The sequence below is a fragment of the Hetaerina americana genome, unplaced genomic scaffold, assembly GCF_022747635.1.
Source record: "Hetaerina americana unplaced genomic scaffold, ioHetAmer1.1.p SCAF_56, whole genome shotgun sequence".
NCBI lineage: Eukaryota > Metazoa > Arthropoda > Insecta > Odonata > Calopterygidae > Hetaerina > Hetaerina americana.
This window is the reverse complement of record NW_027287161.1, coordinates 3024619-3044786: the sequence shown is the minus strand read 5'-3', so window position 1 is coordinate 3044786 and position 20168 is coordinate 3024619. Positions and strand designations below refer to the sequence as shown.

Sequence of the window (20168 nt, the reverse complement as noted above, 5' to 3'; positions counted from 1 at the left end):
TAACATTGTCATTAGAATTTCCAAAAGTTTATGTAAGACTATGCTTTTCATACTTAGCCATTACTGATTTTCTTATGAATCAATGTTACATTAACTTACCGTGCATGGAGTGCGGAACACAGTAGGGACTTCTTCACCCTCTCCCTTTGATATTTTTGATATTCTAATTAATTGTCATGGTTCTGATAACCACTGAAATGAGAAAACGAACAATTTTTCCGCAGGTAGATACGTTGAGAAACCGTTGAACTCCCACTTGAAGCCCTCACGCTTGCCATTCTGAGCACACAAAACCCATTTGAATGTCGTGTTGTATGATGTCGCTAATCACATCTCCTTCCACTTAGTAACCACGATATCACCTAATTCTCAGTTTCTTGAATGAACAACGCACGAATGAAATTCCGCAGACCTTTTAAAAACGCCGCTCAAGTAGCTAATCGTGCGTAGGCTCTCTCTGTATGGAATACGAACACAATCAGTGTATTATGATTCAGTTTACACTGTGGACCGGGGAGGCTGTAAAAACTCTGGAGAAGAATACCTCACAATCATTCTTCTGAGAACCAATTAATGAAATAAATTCTGTTTCCTGGGATAGGTCAGAATTTTGCGGTGGAAACGCTACTTGATAGCTCATTGGCGTGATACTACTGCTAATCCAGTATTGTGAACTTGACCGAGTAACCTGTAATTCAGGACTTAAAGGTGAGCCTTTAAAGAGCCGCTCTGGTAGAAAACCGGTTTGATGATCATTGCCATTGCTGTTTGAGCGTTGGAAATTGAACGATGCTCACAAAAATTTTATCCCAGTTTTAGCTGACGTTTCTTTTCATTCTTGACAGCCGAGCGTATGGCGAGTGCTCTCTTGAGCTATCCCAATGGCCACCCTGCATGTGCGTTGTTTGTTCACTTGTTTCAAAATTAATTTAAACAAGATGTAATAATGGTGACGCTTCCATGCTCGCATGTTTGTAATGAGTGTCGCTCGGTACGGACCCGAATAAAGGAATTGCAGGACGCCAAAAATGATTGCTTTGTGGTCTACTGTAATTGACTCTTGGTTCCCGACCTAAAGTTTTAGAATTCACATCTAGAGGATACCGCTTTGAAAACCCAATGCCCGTAATTCTTTGAGCCATAGGCATCCGGTCATCTAAAAACATTTTTGGAAAGGGTTTGCCCCACCCAAACTTGAATTTGCGATTTCACCTGCCTGGTTAACTCCAACATATTTATGGAAATGACCACCCAAATGACGTCAATTGCTTTAGGGGTTGCAAAGGTGGGCAAAGGAATGGAGTTGTCCATTTGAGTCCAAATGTGGGACGTAATCTTTACTGCTACCGAAAATATTGTCGGTGACATGTTATAGCATCCAGGCATTTCTACATTTAGACCCGATTTCGTTAAAAACACGGCCACGGGGGAGGTGCGTCGGTGTATTTCGCCACTTTGCTTTCTGATTCAGAATGTATTTTTTTCCGAGTCACCATATGTTAGCGGATTTCTTTTGTTTCACGCCAGCCACGTTCCACCTGGGCAACCATCCCCTCGGAATGCAGCCGTCTGCCGGCGATTCCGGCGTGCGCCCGCCCCTCCCGCAGTCCCCAGCGCTCGCCCCTCATTCCCCCCATCCCCCCTTCCCTCCCCTTCCCTTCCAGCCAACCCTCAATCTTGCGTTTCCTCTGAAATCCGTCACCGTCATTCTGCATTTTCACTCCAACCGCGAAAGAAGTGTTTCCATGCCCCCTTCCCAGTTCACGGTTTGAGCCGATCATTGAGGCCTTTCACCGCGAAAGAAAGTGTCTTTTCGATGCCCGAAGCCCCGAGAGTCCCGGCCAAAGAAGAAACGCTCTTCTTGAAGGAGCTATTCTTCTCGAACATTCTTGTTAAATGAAATCCGGGATGAAGTTGTGTGATTTCCAACTTTACACAGAAATTCGCTCAAGAGAAAATTAAATTTGCGATGGTGAGGGTATTTATTTTATTCGATCGGCGATTGATTTTTGCAACAACTGTTTCGAGCAAAAAAAAAGAAAGAAATAGCCATATGTTAGCAAGTAAAATGTTTACAGTCACGACAGTGGCAACGTCAGTCTCATATTCATCATACTCTAATATCTAATGACCCTCTATTCCATTAAAGCAAAAGCAAAATGAAAGGGGGATCGAGATGGTGCGGTGGCTATCATACTGGCTTCCTACCCAGAGGCCCTGGGTTCAAATCCCGGCAGTGTTGAATATTTTTCAGTGGTATCGCGATCCCTACTTGAGGTGCTTTGTGGAGGGCACTTTGAGTGAGTACGCCGTCCGTCGGATGGGACGTTAAACTGTGGACCCCTTGGCGCCTTTCGTAAAGAGTAGGCTCATGCCGACGCCGGGTTTCTCTCCACCCTTCATCCTTTCCTGTCCATCCTCTATGGCGCAAATGACCTCAGCTGTCGGTCGCCTCCCCTAAATACTACCACTACTACAATCTAGTGCAAAATGATACAATTATTGGAATTCAAGCGGGTCGGACATGCGTAGTGATGCGTGGGGGAAATTCCGTATTTGAGTGACACTTGGGCTTGGGCTTTTTACGGGGCTTTGCTCAGCGACGTCTGCCGGACGGGGCGCTAAAACTGCGGACCCCTTTACGGTTCCGTACGAGAAGAATGTTCCTCAGTGCTTCCGTTCATTCTCCTTCCTCTCTTCGCCTCGAACATCTCTCGTCCAGCTTATCAAAAAAGCCGAAAATATCCCGAGAATTCGAGCGTCAATTGGGATTTAAAATTTCGTCATTGTGTTTGGAAATGCTTTGCAGTAACATTTAACTGATTTCACGACTGGCTTTCAAGATTACTCTGACTGGGCCATTTCATGGTTAATCAGACGGTGACGCTTCACATTACTCCTCTAGGAACCGAAATAATATCGAAGGAGTTCGAGTCGGCGATCGGCGGCGATAAGTGCAGTGTTACCGCCTGACACGACTCACGTCTGTCGTAAGCCACCAGGGGCGATGAGGCGTTGGGCCACCACGCGCGCGCGCGCGTCCGTGCGGGAAGACTCGCGGAAGGAGCGCGCGGGGGAACAATGCGAACGAGCGTGATGCCCTCGTGCGACAAATCTCTGCGGTAAGAGGGTTATGCAATGGGAACAACGAAGACTTCCCCCACTGTGAACTATACATACTCTTGGCAGACAATAGGTTTTAATTCACTTTATCTCTCTCTATCGATGACAAAGCATTGAAACTGGATCCTGTATATTCGCATTGGTTTCTCGGTGAGCAATCCAAGATCTATCTACCTTCCCTAAAGCCTCTATGAACTGTCTGTTGTGTATTTTGTCCCATTTTTCCAAACTTATCGCCATCGAGCTATCGCCACAAAAATCGGTCCCCTTTACTGCGATTCTGCTTAGGCATTGACATTTACGTACGCTTGCCAGGCATCCATCGGTAGATCTGAGCACTGCACTCTTGACTAATCCGGCCAGCACGCATAGGTCTCATAATGAAATCGATTCTTCCTTTCGGGAATGCCTTTCCTCGCTAAGCCACTTAAGGTATTTGAGTCATTGATTCATTTACAAAGGTTATGTAACATTTGGAAAATGTATTTAAGCGGGGCACTTTGAAAAGTGGAATTTCATCATAACTGTGCTACATGACGAAAAAAACACTCCTTAATTCGAAAGTAGTTTCGTACCGGAACCTTATTGAGGCACATGCGAGCATATTGTGCCTTCTCTCACGTGAGAGTGACCGGCATATCACCCGTCATTAGAATATCTGGGATATTGCCATCACGGGAGGGGAAAGAGCCGAGGAGAACAATGATCTGATGATTTAATAATGCGGTTCTAGTTGCGGGAAAACCTCCAGAAGAGAGGTTTATAAGATGGGAAAGGGGGTTGGAAGAGTTACGCACGCGATGCGTAATTCCATAATCACCCGAGGGTTTGTTTTGCGTTTGGGCTGCAGGGGGAGGAGGAGGGACCGCTTGCGTTGGCCTCCTCACTGGCCGTGCGTCGCTTCGCCCCTCGACTCGATTCAGCCGAGAGCGGGCAAGCGTTGATGGAATTATTTTTTCTATGTACTGTGTTGCGTGCTCGATCCCCCTAAGACCTTCGTTTGCAGAGCCGAGGGTAAGCGGGTGACGTGATTTGAAAGTAGCCGAGCGAGTTCAATATGATACCATTACGGTCCATTCGGAGCTTTCAGAAAGAAAAATTTTAAATTATCATTGGGATATATAACTTTGGAAAACTGACAGGAAGGGCGCTTGCTGGGTGGATCTAAAGCATTTCATGTAAATGGAAAATTGAGTAGTTGGTTGGAAATGTTGAAAGGAATATTAGTTAGAGTCAGTATTGAATCGATCATTGATTCTGATGGGCAAATCTTTGTTATTTTCATATATGAATTACAGTTGAGCAAGTAGGTTACAAGTGAATAAACATTAGTCCCTGTTAGAAAGCATAGTATCATTAAGCAACATAAAGTTATAGAATTCGGAAAACTTTACAATTTACCGCTTACGTCATGCAGTAAAGCATTTTTCACTTAAAAATTGGGACGCATTAATACTTTGAGCGGTACCGTCGTATCATTCAAAAAATTATTCTTACAGATACGTCAGTCACTAGACTTGTTTTTTCACCATTGTTTTCGTCCTAGCAAAGTATTTATGTATGGATCGCGGAGAAATAAATTCAAGGAATAATTTCAAATAAATATATTTGTGACTGAATGTGCAGCATTAATATTAAACTGGATCTACTTGTGTCGTTTGTACGCAAATACGAACATATTTTCTCTGCTAATATGCTAAAAAAGATATCTTCGCATTTTATGCATATATTTTCCGATACGAGATTGTGAGAGTGCTGTGTTTCCTCGATCAAAAGTTATCAACTAATTCCAATTATTTCAATGCTGTTATCACAGGGGAATGAATATTAATTATCGAGCATTAATTAACCACTTTTATATCAATTGATACAAGTAAAAATGGACTTCAATTCTTAGAATTAATAATAATATATGAATATATATTATATCAATTCCTAAATAATGCAATTAACATGATAAATTTAACTTTGATTTTAATTCAAATGAAATGCAAAATTCTAATAAATAAATTAAAAATAGTTTATCTCAATAAGGTAAAGAAATTAGTTTGAAAAAATTAGTTAAAGATGAAAATATACATTCCAGGATTGTTCCTGGACAGCAAAAACAGCAATTCAAATTATCCGCCGGGTTATTGAGCACAGGAAACAAGGAGCGGCATTGCTGCCTCGACGGTACCGGATAAAGCCCAAGTAGGGCGTGTATACGGGGTCTAGGGTTAATTCCTCATCGGAATGAGATTGCTAGAACACATGTCCACATGCTATCACTTTTGAATGTGGCGTCTATTGAGATATTATTAATATTCAGTAGAATAATCAGTAAAATAATGTGATTCAAATTCAGCCATTGGCCACTTTAATAGCAAAACTCATCGCTAAAGTTACTTTAATTCCTAATATTTTAAAATATTAGTTTTAATAACATTTCACATAAATAAAAAAATATTACTATTTTTTTAAATTTTTAATACTATTAAATAATTTACATAAAATTAAAAAAGTATTTTTTCTCGACTGTATGAATGAATATGAAGAATAAATATGCTTTATTTTAATTGCCACTTTGCTGTTGGGTGAATATCTAAGCTGATTAATACACAGATAAGAAACATAAAAAATGCTTGTGTGTGTGTATGAATATACACGCACACACAAACAAAATGGGCCATTGAAGAATTTGCTTTTTTTTTCTTACTTCCATAAGGCCGTAAGAACTCGCCAAACCTCACTAACTGATTAACAGCATGTAATGAACTTTTTGCATGTGTTATCTGCTATTGCTCAAATTGACAGCTTTTAATTTGGGTGAACTGTTTTAGAAATTTTAATAACCTCATTTGAGCAGGAGTTCTTAGGTGGAGATGTCAGTGGATGGCTCCGTCATCGAGTTCAAAAAAGGCTTAGATTGGTGGAGAAATCACTGCAAATTCCTGTTTCTGTTACGAGCAAAAATCTATTTGCGAGTCAAAAGTATCACGGCTATATCTTAATCGAATTGAAAATCATCTGATCAATTATTGAGTGTTCGAGTGCTTGCGAATGCAGCTGCTGGAAGCTTAGGATCGTGGCCGATGTGTCTGTCTGTAATGTCATTCGTGTCTTGCAGTCGGGGGTTCCCCAGCCTGGGGCAGGAAAGGAAGTGGAGCAGGAATTATCTCCATAATTCTAGGATTACGATGTGAAAGAGTCATAGCTACTCCTAGGGAGTTACTCCTCTTACACCGATGAACGGGGCACACAGATAACACCAAAATATGAATTTTAAAAGTGTATTTTTTCTTTTATGTGAATTTTTTATCTCATCAACTGACTGTTGAGAAGACGGGTTTTTCTTGATCATTGCCGTAGACCCATGATTCATCTCCAGTTATGACTATTTATTTTAGAAAACCTGGGTCTTCGTTTGCGGCTTGGACCGAGTCCCCTGCAACTGCAATGCGAAATTCTTGACGTTGACGAGATAAAAGAGAAGGCGGCGATGGCCAGTCTGAAAGAGAGCTTTGCCGATTGCTTCGAAAAGTGGAAGCTGGGACAGGTGTGTGAGGTCCCAAGGGGAACCCTTCGATGGGGACTAAGGCCTCTTTGCTCTAGATCGGCTATTTTTCTCAAAATATTGCATGGCTGGACAATCCCCTTGGGTGTATTAATATGTATATACATATAGTCCGGAAGGTTCACGGTGTGAATAATAAAGTACATCATATGTATAAATATGTGTGTATATATATATATATATATATATATATATATATATATATATATATATATATCTAGGTATACATATAAATACATATATCAAGATTGCACTAGAGAACAAAAACACAGAGACACACACACAAGTGAAACACACGTATTCTGAATTTTCGGTGGCAAAACCAACTTTCTCAAGGAATAGGAGGGAGGAAGTTGGTTTTGCCACCGAAAATTCAGAATACGTGTGTTTCACTTGTGTGTGTGTCTCTGTGTTTTTGTTCGCTAGTGCAATCTTGGTATATGTATTTATATGTATACCTAGATATGTGTGTATATATATATATATATATATATATATATATATATATATATATATATATATATGACACTTTTTGAAAGTCTCACGGACGTGAATAATAATGTATAACACTAAGCACTAGTGGACACAGACAAAAACACAGAAACACACAAAAAAGAGACTCACTATTTTTCGAATTTTCGGTGGTCGTTGCCACCTTTATCAAGGAAGAGAGGGACAGAACTGAGTTCTGAGTTCTGTCCCTCTCTTCCTTGATAAAGGTGGCAACGACCACCGAAAATTCGAAAAATAGTGAGTCTCTTTTTTGTGTGTTTCTGTGCTTTTGTCTGTGTCCACTAGTGCTTAGTGTTATACTACATTATATATACAGGTATATATATATGTACATATATATATACATATTTATACATACATACGTATATATACACACAGTACGTGTATATATATATATATATATATATATATATATATATATATACATGTACAATAAAAACGCTGGATTCTATTGTTTTCGATACCTCAGTTGCATATTTATCCTAACTAATCTATGAATGAACTGGTATATCTGGTTTGTACACGTATTCTGGTACTCATACACTTTTGTCAGCATTTGTCATGTGCAATAAATGTATATTAAATTTAAAGTGGTCTCTGTGAATTAAATGCTTTTTAATGACATTTATAAATGAAAATACTTTAAAAAGCCACTGACCATAAACTATGGTGCATAAGCAATGTGAAATTCATCATCCTCCATGATCATTACGGATAATTTGATTTTTTAAACCAACTCAATTGAAAGATGCTTCATAAATACGTATGTCAACCTTAACTTTGACGAAAACTGTCTTTGCCGAAGGGAATGGAACCGGGCCCGGTTGATCTGAGACCCGTAGGAACGCTCCTCACTCCTCTAACCGCAATGTTCACCAATGATTGCGGACCAGAAAAAGGGAACCGAGATATTTTTTATTCACCTGTCTGGTCGGGCTTAAAATGGCGTGACGATTTCGAGATGTGATTCGCGCGGCGGGCTCCATGGTTTCGGGGACTTCCCTTTGAGATGTGAGAGTGGGATGGGAGCGCGGGCGGGGGTGGGTTGGAAGCGGGGAGACGATGCATGCAGCCCGCCTTCTCTTCCGCACCGCAGTAAGTTACAAAATCGGAAGGGAACTCTGTGATCGATTTCCCACGAACCCCCCTCCCTCCTTCCCCCCCTCAGATTTGCCCCAAGCTCCATAAATATTCACTTGGGCTCTCCCCTCGCACCGCTCTTGCCCTCGCAGGTGTGGCGGAACGTGGATTCATAGGAAATAGACGGATACATCTGAGACAGGTTAAGTATAAATCACTAGGTTGTGCAACCAAAGATCATTCTTTCAGATTAAATCCCAACAGGCACTCGAGAGTATTAAAATTAGAACATTTCAAAAGAATTATTTGCATGACAAGAAAGTCCTCAACTGTCGGAATAACAACTTGCATTTGTTACAATGGAAGCTAGTAGAACTTAAAACAACCTATTTTTACGATTTAAACTGAATTTAAATGTTTATTCAACTGTACTTTTGGTGATACTGTCGAATATTATTAGCATTCCAATCTCACATCTTTGAGAGGAACATTTTTCGAGAAAACAAATTATGTTCCCTTTTCTTTTAAATTCAGGATTTTCTCCTTTTTAATTTGGCTGCTTTTAGTTACGTCCTCGATTCAAGATTTGTCTAATACTTTAATTGACCAAATAACGACTAAATAGCTATTCTGTTCTTCTAGCAAATATTTTATAAAGTAATGTAATGAATTAGGGAAATACTCGTAGTGTAATCTAATGAAAGCATGTGAGAAAGATTCTTTGCTTGCAAAAACTTGATTCAATTCGTTAAATCTAATGAAATCTCGGTTAAATGGTAACTATTTCAAAAGAACGGCGTGCCATAAATGGCATGGGCTTGCAGAAATTCAAAGCCCTGCTTTCAGGAAATGGCAAAGATAAGCTTTTCCCTAAATCAGCGTTTTCATTGAATTTCGAGCTAAGTAACGAAATACATCTTTGAGTCCTAGCCTGGACGATGGCTCAGAACTGTTGAAATATTGTCTACATTACTTCTTTACTGCGTAAAGATACGAGTTCCAATAGTTGGTGTTCTTCATTTAAGGCTTTAACTTTTGTTTTCCTGCCCGTGTTAAACATACTTGAAGATATCCGACCGTATAGACTATTATTAGTCCTATAATCCCCCCTAAAGATTCAACCTTCAAATATATTAGCTAAATTTGCTACTAACGAATGAGACCGTTTTTGAAAGAACAAAATTTCATATTATCGAATTATTACAAAGCGAAAGGATTCCCAGACCTCTAAAGATGTAAGCTCCTCTTGATGGTGGCTTAAAATATTTAATTTTTATTGTAGTTACCTTGATTCAGCTAACATTCCAGAATTTGCAAGACTGAAAACTTTTCACATCAAGCTTATAAAGAACCAAATAGAAGTCCCGGCCAGCCATAGAAATGATTTCTCATGTTTTAAATCTCTCGTGATTTCATGCATCAAGGTATCCCCCTGCCACACACCCTGGCGGTGGCTTGCAGGGTATACATAAATAAGTAAAAAAGGCGGAAAAGCACAACTTGAGATCCATAGGAAAGCGAGCGAATTTTGGAGCAACGCTATAGACAAAGGATCGAGAGTATCTGATTCTAAGAAATGAAGCCCCCAGGGCTCCGTAATTATTGGACGAAGATACGGAGTGGATTGCACTCAACTGCGGATAAGGAGCTGTTTCCGTATCTGTTGATATTTGAGCCATCCTCTCTCGTTTTTTCACCACCAGCACTCGTGTTTCTAAGGGAGAAAGTTATTTTACCAAAGAATTTTCACGCTTCACTTACTGGCTACTTTTAATTTCTCACATACCCTTTCGTCTCCTATTCCTTTGACATTTAGTAACGCACTCTTGTGTTACTAACGGACTCGTGCACCGTGTATGTTGCTTTCTAGCTCGCTATTGTAAATTTTAATTCCCTTCATCATTCATCTCAATTTATTCATTAATTCGTGCATCGATTGGCCTGACTTTATGAACATTCCTTCCTCCACAAATTTCCGGGTTCTGTTAGTTACCACAATCACTTTTTTGAAGTGTGACTAATTGAATTAGATAGTATCCATCGTATACCATTGAGTTCAGTGTTTTAATAGTGTCGACCATAAATCTTGCACTGGATTGTTTATATCAAAACCTAAACTGGCAGACGTTATAATAATATCTATCGAAAGCTTTACTAATCAGGTCTATATTCGCCAAGAATTTGGAGTATAAAAGATCGCTGTTATATGCATAAAATTGCAGAAATTATTTGAATAAAACCACATTTCATTATTAAAATTCGGATTTTCCCTCTTATTCGTCATTAACTAAAAGGACACAGTAGAATGAATGTTGGAAACACTAGCAGTTTAGTCTTGCCAAAGTAAAACATTTACTTCCTAATGCAACTCGATATTGCAATTTCGTATGTATTGTATTCAAAACCTAAATTTACCTCAAAAGGTTTCAAAGAAACTGCGGGAGATGCCGCAACAGTAACGGAGTCGTCCGTTAATGCGCTAAACATTTCAATAAATATCGGCTAAATATTTCGAAATGTGATAGGCCGCCTCGGCAGCTTAACTGACTAAAGCACTCAACCGGACATCGATGAATCCAGGTTCGAATCCCGGTCAAGGCGAACGGTTTTCCAACACTTTGAAATGTCTGCATAATCAAAAGTTTTGACTGAATCGTCTTATTTATATGTCATTGTATTTCCTCTACTTCCTATCAATAGCTGACTTTTACTCTCTTTACACTTATTCAAGGACCACGAGACCTAAGATTCTGTTAATTTTGGATTTAATGCAATATTTTCTCATCCCTGGTAAGGTTTTGAAAAGTGACCCCTTTCTTCTTTAAAACTAGAATATGAGACATGGAGATATGAAATTTATATTCAGCAATAAGGACCTACGTCCAAAATACAGTGATTATTAGAGTCGCAGATTTCATCCTTTCCTTCTTTCTTCTCAACCGCTACCCGCTCAGAGAAATTCTAGTACTTGTGAAATGCTAAAAACATGAGAAAATAGCGACTTATGGCAACATTAGTTGGGATCTTTTTCTCCCTGGAAATCATGGGGTCACGTAGTCACTCGGTCCTGTGAATGCGGACACGAAATTCACGACCGGAAAGTCGAAGAGAGACACAAATGAAATCTCTCGAAGGCCTCAGTCTGCACCAGAGAATGGGATTCGGAAGAGAGTCAAAATTGGGTGGAAAGTGAGGGGTTTTCGTGGCGAGCGAGTTGTTATGTCTGGGGATTGGCGAAAATAGAAAGCTGAAATTTACGGCCAATTTTCGCGGGGGGACCCTCTTCACTTGCTGACTCCTTGGCGGATCTTTGAGCGCCCTCTCGCTTGTGCGGCGGAAAACGGGATTTAAAATAGGCCGATTATGAAGGTGTCATTGGAAACTGCACGTATCCTGCGAGGAGGGTACTCGAATCAATCAGATGAACAGGATGCGTTTGATTGATGTGCGTTTCCTATGCACATTGCTCAATTTTTCATAAATATCGAGGTTCATGGTTTAAAATGTCGCATTCTTACCATTTTTAATATAAAAAGTAAGAGCGGCTTGGCATTAAGATATAAATTCACTTTTTTTGTTATGGCTGTGGATTGTTTTTTTTTTTAGCTCAAAAAATATGGAAATTGAGTATTTTCAATTTAATTTTATTGAAGAAAATGATTATTTTTAGGAAAAAATAAAGTGAATGTTGAAAGAATGACATACTAGTATACTACTAGAACTACATACTAGTATAAGTAGCAGCCGAAAAATGTACAAATTACCTGAAATTTTGAAAAAAAATGCTTGCTGGATTTTATTCTGGGAGAAAAATGAGCTCAGCAGCAGGAATAATTACGGAATGATTTAATTACGGAATGCTGCCATATTGTGTGTTGGTACAAAATACGATATGCTGTTATCCAATTGCTATTTTTAGCAGTAATCTACCGGCTTAGGGTTGGTTTTTGATGGATGCTACGCGGTATATACTCGTTAGCCCCAGGTAATATTACTCAAGATATCCTTCAACCCCGTAATAAACATTGCAATAACTCATTCATTAGCTCTGCACACTCTCTACCCCGTTTAATTTAATCCAAAATGCCTATTTTTACCCCTTCCCTCTTCCTAGCTTTCCCAGCATTCCCTTCCATTACAATTTCCAGCATCCCAGCAACCTCTCAGTATCCCCATATCCTTCATTCTTCGAATTTCTCTCAAAGGCCATCTCTCTTCTCCTTCCATCCGTAGAAGCTCTTCGATTGTTTCCCTTTCTGTTTAATTTATTTTGTCATCATCTACATCTCGAAAGTCTTAATTATACGCTCATCCTTTTCCCTCAATGACCAAGTTTCCGTGCCATCGAAAATTCACGCTCCATATTCAAGTGTTCATTGGTCTTTTCTTTGCATCTTTACTCAAGGTGCTTGTCATCAATTCCCGTCTCTCCGTAATCGCTTCTTTGCCCAACGCAAGCCTTTTCTTGATGTCCATACTAACTACTCTCCTGACCCTCCTCCAAAGCACTTCCTGAATAGGTGAGATGTTCCACCTGTTCTAGTTGATTTCCTCCCAACTTTAACCTTCATCTCGGCCTCCCTTCTCCCATGAGAATCCCATAAACTTCGTTTTCTTATGTTTAATTCTCATCCCATACACTTGACTATCCTATTACGAATGCTATATCACCCGCAAACCTCACTGATTTGAAGGATTCCCCGCCTACTTTCACACACCAGCCTCCACTACTTCCATTGCTTTCTCGTAATTTCTTCCACATGTACATACATCGAAAGTAAGGTAAATACACAAACTTATAGCCTTTTCTTTGCACATTAGTAAGTTTAGTGTTCGTTGAAAGTTGTATTCGGAAATTGAGTTCTCCGTTCAAGGATAAGATAGAAAATATCATCAATGGTGGTCTTAGAGGGTTAACGTAGGTTTTTGTCGGACCCAGGGACTGCTGCAGTTTGGCACAATAGGGGGCCCATAATTAATTTCCCTTGTTTCACTTTGCCGCGCTGCTCAGAGCAGTGTTTCACGTCAAGAGGATGAAATGGATGAGACGCCGTTGGGTTTCGGCAAAAGGCTAGTATTCTTTCATGGCCGACCTGATTCTCGAGGTCACACTGTAATTACGCTCGGTTTCGATGTAAGGGATTTATCCATATCAGTGGAAATTAGTGTCGCATCACTTTTCGTGATCTATTGGACTCGTGATTTGGGTTTTCTCCTGGCGTGAAAGGGGAAAGATGGGATAATAACTGATCTCATGCTGGCATGAAAACAGTATGAATTGACTGGCCGAATTCGTCAAATGTTTTCTATTCCCTCCTGCAAGCCTCTATTCTTTTCTATTTCCTCCTGCGAACTGGTTGAATTCCAACCTTGGGGAAGCATTGAATTTTATATCGCGGCAACGTTGGTTATTTCTGGATTTTTTGACTTAAAACAACTGAATAATTTGATGTACTTATTGTGACGAATATAATTAATATCGATCTATGCGTCCTGGGATGGAGATTACATTGTCTGAATATATTTAGCTTATTCTATATGAGCTGTAATTAAATATACTAATATTTCAGGGAAAATATAAGTTGTCACAAATTTTCCGGGAAGATTTTGTGACCGCCTATTTATTCAATTATGATTAATATTAACGCGAATATTCCAGAGAATCTTCATTAACAGGATTTAATCAAGAATGCCAAATATCCTGTTATATTAATAAATTCGAAAGGAGGAGCATGAAAAACTTAAATGTAAACGAAATTGAATGAAATTAAATCCATATATTTTTTTACTTGCGAAAGGGTTTTAATATTATTTCAATTAACGTAATGTAAAATAAAAAATAAGCACTTTGATGCGGCGTATGTCGAAGAGTTTTTATTATGGAATAATTTACCTTTGAAACTCACATCACAATTTTATTTTAGGAAAACTAACTCCCGGCGGAAGGTCATACGACAACATTTTGAGACAGGAAAAAAGATCTTATTATATCTACATAATGCTTGTAAGTTCTGAATAATTCAAGTCATTATCATCATTAATTTTGCAAAATTTTAACATTGTTTTACGCGCGTTTTTCTGTTTGTAATTTAGCATGATATGCTGAAATGAAAACAATTGCTTGATGTCTTCCTGTAGAGGTTGAGTGTCTTAGCATGCCAGACCTCTTGGCTGACTTGAGCAATATTCATTCGTTCTCGGGTGAGGGTGGGTTGGGGATGATGACAGTTTGCTTTTTCAAAGAGGTCGCCGCTGGAAATTTGTCCCGCCGGGTTGACTGATTTCACGGTGGGAAAAACTCGCATAGTTAATGACCTCCATTATTTACAATACCCTACCCGAACTAATACTTTCAACTCCTTGATTTTTAACTCGTGCATTGCAAAATCTCATGAAAACGAAAGGGAAACTGCCTACAACAAAGCAATATTGCTGCACAGGCATCCACGCCGTCACATTTCCCCCAGACATCAGGGTGAAATAAGTATGAGAAACGGGAGGTCAATCTTGGGCAGACCTTTTTCAGGTTTCAACTATATTCTAGGTCGCTTAGTTGTGATCCGGCACAGAATGTACGAGGGAAATTAATGCTAATGTACTTAGAAGACAGAAAATCAGATCACATTACAAAAAAATAACTATTGTTTTTGAAAATACGTTGGGTGTGAATTTTTTTTATCTGAGGCATTCATTGAAAAGGCCTTTTTTAATATTAGCGAAGGCAAAGGGCATTTGTTTTTTCTTCTCTTATAAATTTTCTCTCTCCATTATGCTACAATAAGTGGAGTATACAAAATACTTGCGACTTTGAAGGTACACTTGGACAGCGTAATTACAACTACCCACTCACATTGTCTCTTAAAAAAATTGGTGCTGAACACGAACGATATGGAGACACCGTTGACACCAAAAGTACTCATGTTGGCAAAACTCCACTCATTTATTCGACCAAGGGAACTTTGAGAAACATCATGGTGCTTAGGGTTCGATGAGGAAGGAGTAATTTTGGCTTCAGCAAAGTATTCGACCGTTCAACAATTATTGCAATAAACCATTCCGAAATGGGTGAGATTTGAATTGTACGTCATTGAGAATATGAGCGGGCAAAAACTATTTCACTTAGGCACATGAGGTGATCAATGAGTCGCAGACGAAAATAGGTCGCAGCGAGCAGTGCAGGTCGTCGTCACCTTACCCTGCGGTCAACAGCGTCAGATCATTTTATGTATATGAAACCGCGTGGTCAGCCTGCCTCATGGCAATGGACCGTGACTCACGACATGCGGAGCTCAGTGAGAAAAGGGAGGGAGAGTGAGACGGTAAAATGCAAAGCATATGCCAATGGATCCTTGAAATTATGATAACCAAGTGGCGGCAATTGAATGTTTTCATGGAATTGGATATTTTCCATTTCATTGTTCATTGAGTTACCTAAAGATTTCCTTCATTTATATATATCCTGGAAGCTACCGCTAGCCTGTGTGGCAGGGGATGAATACACACCAGAATAATTTTACCAGAACATGTCCCTACTGCGGTCGAACAATGTTATTATGATCCCCTATCGTTCGTGGAAAAAATGACATCTTAAATCTATCTTTTCCACTCTTAATCTCTCTAAGTTTATTTGCATGTTCTCTCCTACCGTGGTACAGTGTGGGTAATAATATATTTTCAGCATCACTGCTTCAGAGACCTTCCAATTTAAGCAAGGGCTTCAATCTGTAATTTAACCTTCGTCCCATTAGAGATTCCCAGCCTAGCTGCTCCAATATTTTGGATAAGCTACTAAATTTATCATAGTTTTACAAATATAGCTCCTCTGTGCTGCACGCGATCCAATTCGCCAATCACTCCAACTTAAATTCCTTAAACCCAGACATCATATTGGCAAAGAATGAAAAGTACGAATAATGAAACTTGTCCATTCCGAAAAGAATATGGTCCTTGAGCTGCATATAAATCCGAGTAATGTTTGTCGTTATGGATTTTTTCCTACTGACGACCGTAAATCAGAGAGTTGAGGGAATGAAAGATTATACTGTCCAAAAAATCGATTCGCATTCTGATGAATACTTCTAGAAATTAAAAGTAACCCTTTGGGGAGAAGATAAGAAGATAAGTTAGTTGCGAGGAGAGATGAGGTATCCCTTACCTGATGCTGTTATCAGGAGCCTCGGATGAGCCTGGCACAAAAGGAAAGTTCTCGTCACCACCAAAAGTGTCACCGCCGCGACGGCCGACTTCGAAATTGACGAAGTATTCGAGCACATACTGTCACCTTTATGTTTTCTTTCCGCACCGATGTGTAACCACTGTCTCAAAATTCACACACGTAACATGCGTTTTTGCCGACGAAAAAAAAATCTTCTCCTCGCTGGTGACGTATTCTTTCGGCTGAACGTCTTGGAATGTGTTTACAATTGCATCACCCCCTCAATATTGTCAGAGTTGAGAAGTAAGACCGGTTGTCGTGGAGATTTTCCGTCGAATTTTTTCAACCGCTCTAATCCCGTTGACCTCTTGAATTCTCTCCGCACCGACCCCTGTTGCTCATCTTCGTCGCTCCACTGTTTTCCTCAAGCCGATCTCCCAGGAGCTGGAATAAATCCTTAAACCTCCTCGCCGCTTGCCTCCTCCCCCGCCGCTGCTACGGCTCTTCCCTCCGGCACTCCTCTCTCGCGAGCCCGCCCACTTCCAGCCGTCCGGCAACACGGGCGTCAGGAAACACTACGGGGGGCAACTATGGTGGTTGTGGCCGTGGCGGCAAAGCAGATCCGTCCTCGACTGAGGCACGACACAGATTGTGAGAGTTTCCCCGTGAAGCGCTCACTTTCTCTCCAACTTTATAGCTCGCGCGCTATCCCGACCTCGGCAGCGGTGGCGCCACACCGTCGCCCGGCGGCAGACCCGCGATACACTCGCCGTTGTACGCACTCGTCAGCTACATCTTCCTCCTGCTCTTTCTCTCTCTCTCTCTCTCGCCGGTGTCCTCTCACATTCTCCCTCTCTCTTCCTTCCCAAACCTCTTCCCTCGCTCACCTTCGAATCCCGAGCCCTCAAATCTATTCACCGTGATCTTTGGGTCGTCGTGACGACGCGCCGGTGTGCCCCCTCGAAGGAGGGAGGGATGGAGGTTTTGACCTGATCCGTGTGAATCCGCCTCATCCCCATTTCCCTTCCAATTCCCCCGGATTGCCCTTTCGCGCCACTCATTGCATCTCCCTTTCGCCGGCATTCCATCCTAGGAGCGCTTTCGGAACCGAGGCGTTTTTTTTATTAACACTCCTTGTTCTCTCCATAGTAATGCCTCCTTTTCGATTTTCAACGCCATTTTTCGCAACGCATTCTTCAGTTTCGGAGAAATTACGCGAATTTACAGATTTCCATAGAAATTTGTGGTTAGAGTTACTGAAATTCAAATTTCCTAGGGTGGGAGTATAGAATGATAACACGTTAATGCTTAAAAAAATTATTTTGTTGTCCTAATACTGGTGAAATTATTAAAACTTTCAATTTCTCGTACCCTTTTCTAATTGGTCACTCTATAAATACGCAAGAGTCAGTTCTTACTGCAATTCCTTAGATTAATTTCCGTATGAGGATATTTCAAGCCGTCTCCTCAAAGAACAGGGACCCGACTGACTTAAGCACATTGCATGAGGCTCTCTCGAAACACTCACTTAGTAAATGCTAACTAGGGAGCCTTTATTCCATAATGGTTAGTCAACGGGTTCGGAAAATTTGTGTGGATTGTAGACTGTAGCCCAATTAAAGGTGTTGTCGTCGTGAGATCAAGCATTCCGGCGAATTAGTCTCCGAGGAAAGGGGTAATGATTGCGATTTTCATGTCGAATAGTCTGCTGGCGGTCGTGATCGTATCGGCATGCTCTTTGGCAAAATGGCGTGCAATACACGAAGGGAGAGAGAGAGAGAGCGATAGGAAGAGCCATTAGGGATCGACTGACGGAGGGGAACGATGAGTCTCTTTCCCCATCAACACGACTGTGTACATTTTTTTATGTAAAGGCGAAATGTCACCTCAATCTTGCTTGAAGTAATTTGAAGTCACCAGGAACTCAAGTTTCTTTTGCAAAATATTTCGAAAATATTTTTGAAATTAATACCGTGCATTGAATAAAGATAAAATTAATCAATAAAGAAAATAGTTGAATAGCAAAGGGCATGAAATTAAGTACCATGTTCGGCGTGAAAAAGTACGCGGAAAATTCTTCTGGCCATAGAAAATTCTTAGGACTTCATTTGGAGGCGCCGCCATACCGATTGCGACCATTTATTATTTCAATTTTAAATAAAAGCCTCAGTTACTCAACAGTCACAAGCGCAATCATTTATGTACGCAAAACAAAGCTTTCACTGAAAGACATAAAGCAAGTTATGATGAGTAATAGGTATCATAAAACAAGTTATAAGGAGTATAACACTTAAATACCTGACTCATAATTGCGCTGCAAGAAGGTAATTGATCTGGTTGTCAATAGAAATCAATTTAAAAAGATGTGATTCGATACCGATTAACGTAAGAAAGTCGAGTGTCACCCCACCTTCGCAAATAAAAATTTTATCCGTGCGTGCGTGCAAGACGAGGCAGGTTTGTGTGATATAAAAATGGTTGTAAAAAGATTAGGAGACTTATAAATGGTGGGAAGAAAAGTGAGTGGAAGTCAACATTTGGCAATATAGGCTGCCTACCCTCGGTATGCAATGCCTTCTCTTTGGGAGTCATTAATTGGAACGATTACATTTCAGACACGTGGAATCTCTAACGCACTTTTTATAAAGCATTTATTTTCCTACAAATTTTTGTTTTAAGAATTCCGATAAATGTTTTTATTTTACTAATTTCCATTAATTAGTTTACCGATCATTGCGGGTTTTGATGAATGCAGCAAACTATTAACATCAATAAGGTTCTAGTAGGATTGAAGCACTGCCACACTTCTACGCTCTAATTAACGCTATAGTAAATATCTTAATCGCTCACATTATCCTCAATAAACCTCTTTTCGGCTTCACCAATATCCTCCCTCCCTCTGCAGTCTAGTCAGAAATGCCTATTTTTTTCTTCCTCTGCCTTGCTTACCCAACTTCTCGCCACTATCACATTGTCAACCATCATATTGCCTTTCGGTATACCTCGTATCCACCGCCTTTCTATCAACAGAGGAATAAAAACAGTAGCCTAATTCGACATTATGAGCTTAACAGATTACTCAGTTGCTAGGAAACGGGACACCTTCTCGATTCAATTCGCTCTTTTTTCCCTAACGTTAGACTTGTATCTCTTTGCTAGATGCTCATGTGTTGGTGTTACTGTGGACTAACGGTCGGTTTGTATTTAAGACGTCAATCCCAGCTCCACTCCCACTCCTTAATTTGTTTGCATAGCATATTAACCTGCGCGTGATACTCTCAGGGTATATTTATTGCTTATGTCTTCTCCACTTTCTTTAAGAAACAATTTAGTGTTTGGTGTCATAAAAATTCTTCTATTGACAATGTCGTATAAGGGGCAATCCACTAGAACGAGGACTAGTTTTGATAGGTAAGGACATCCCTTAGTAAACCTGTGGCCATAAGGCCTGTGAAATCCTCGTATTCAGGGTGGGGACCCCCTCTCCTTTAACTCGGCTACCTTTCGGTTTTCTATGAAATTACGGGGATCAGAAAATAACACCGCTTGAATTGCTGGTGGCGATGTCCACAGGTGTTACTCGGGATATCTACCCGGGAATATTCTGTTCATTCGAACTAATAGGTGACGTTCTGTCTGCTAGGCCACCACGACACCATAAATAGCACTATGCCCTGCAAATGTCATCAGGGGTGGGAGTGAAGTTTGGAGTGACGACTTGCACGAGCACGGGCTTTAGAG

At 40.3% G+C, this 20168-nt stretch overlaps 1 protein-coding gene across 1 annotated transcript in view; it reads right to left on the bottom strand.

Annotated features, from left to right (window-relative positions):
* Positions 1-17029, bottom strand: part of LOC139694813 (uncharacterized) — a 175103-nt gene extending 158074 nt beyond the window's left edge. Inside the window, exon 1 of the mRNA XM_071593331.1 lies at positions 16428-17029. Coding sequence (XP_071449432.1) covers positions 16428-16545 — 118 coding nt within the window. The 5' untranslated portion in view covers positions 16546-17029. The remainder of the gene's footprint in view (positions 1-16427) is intronic.
* Positions 17030-20168: the final 3139 nt, after the last annotated feature.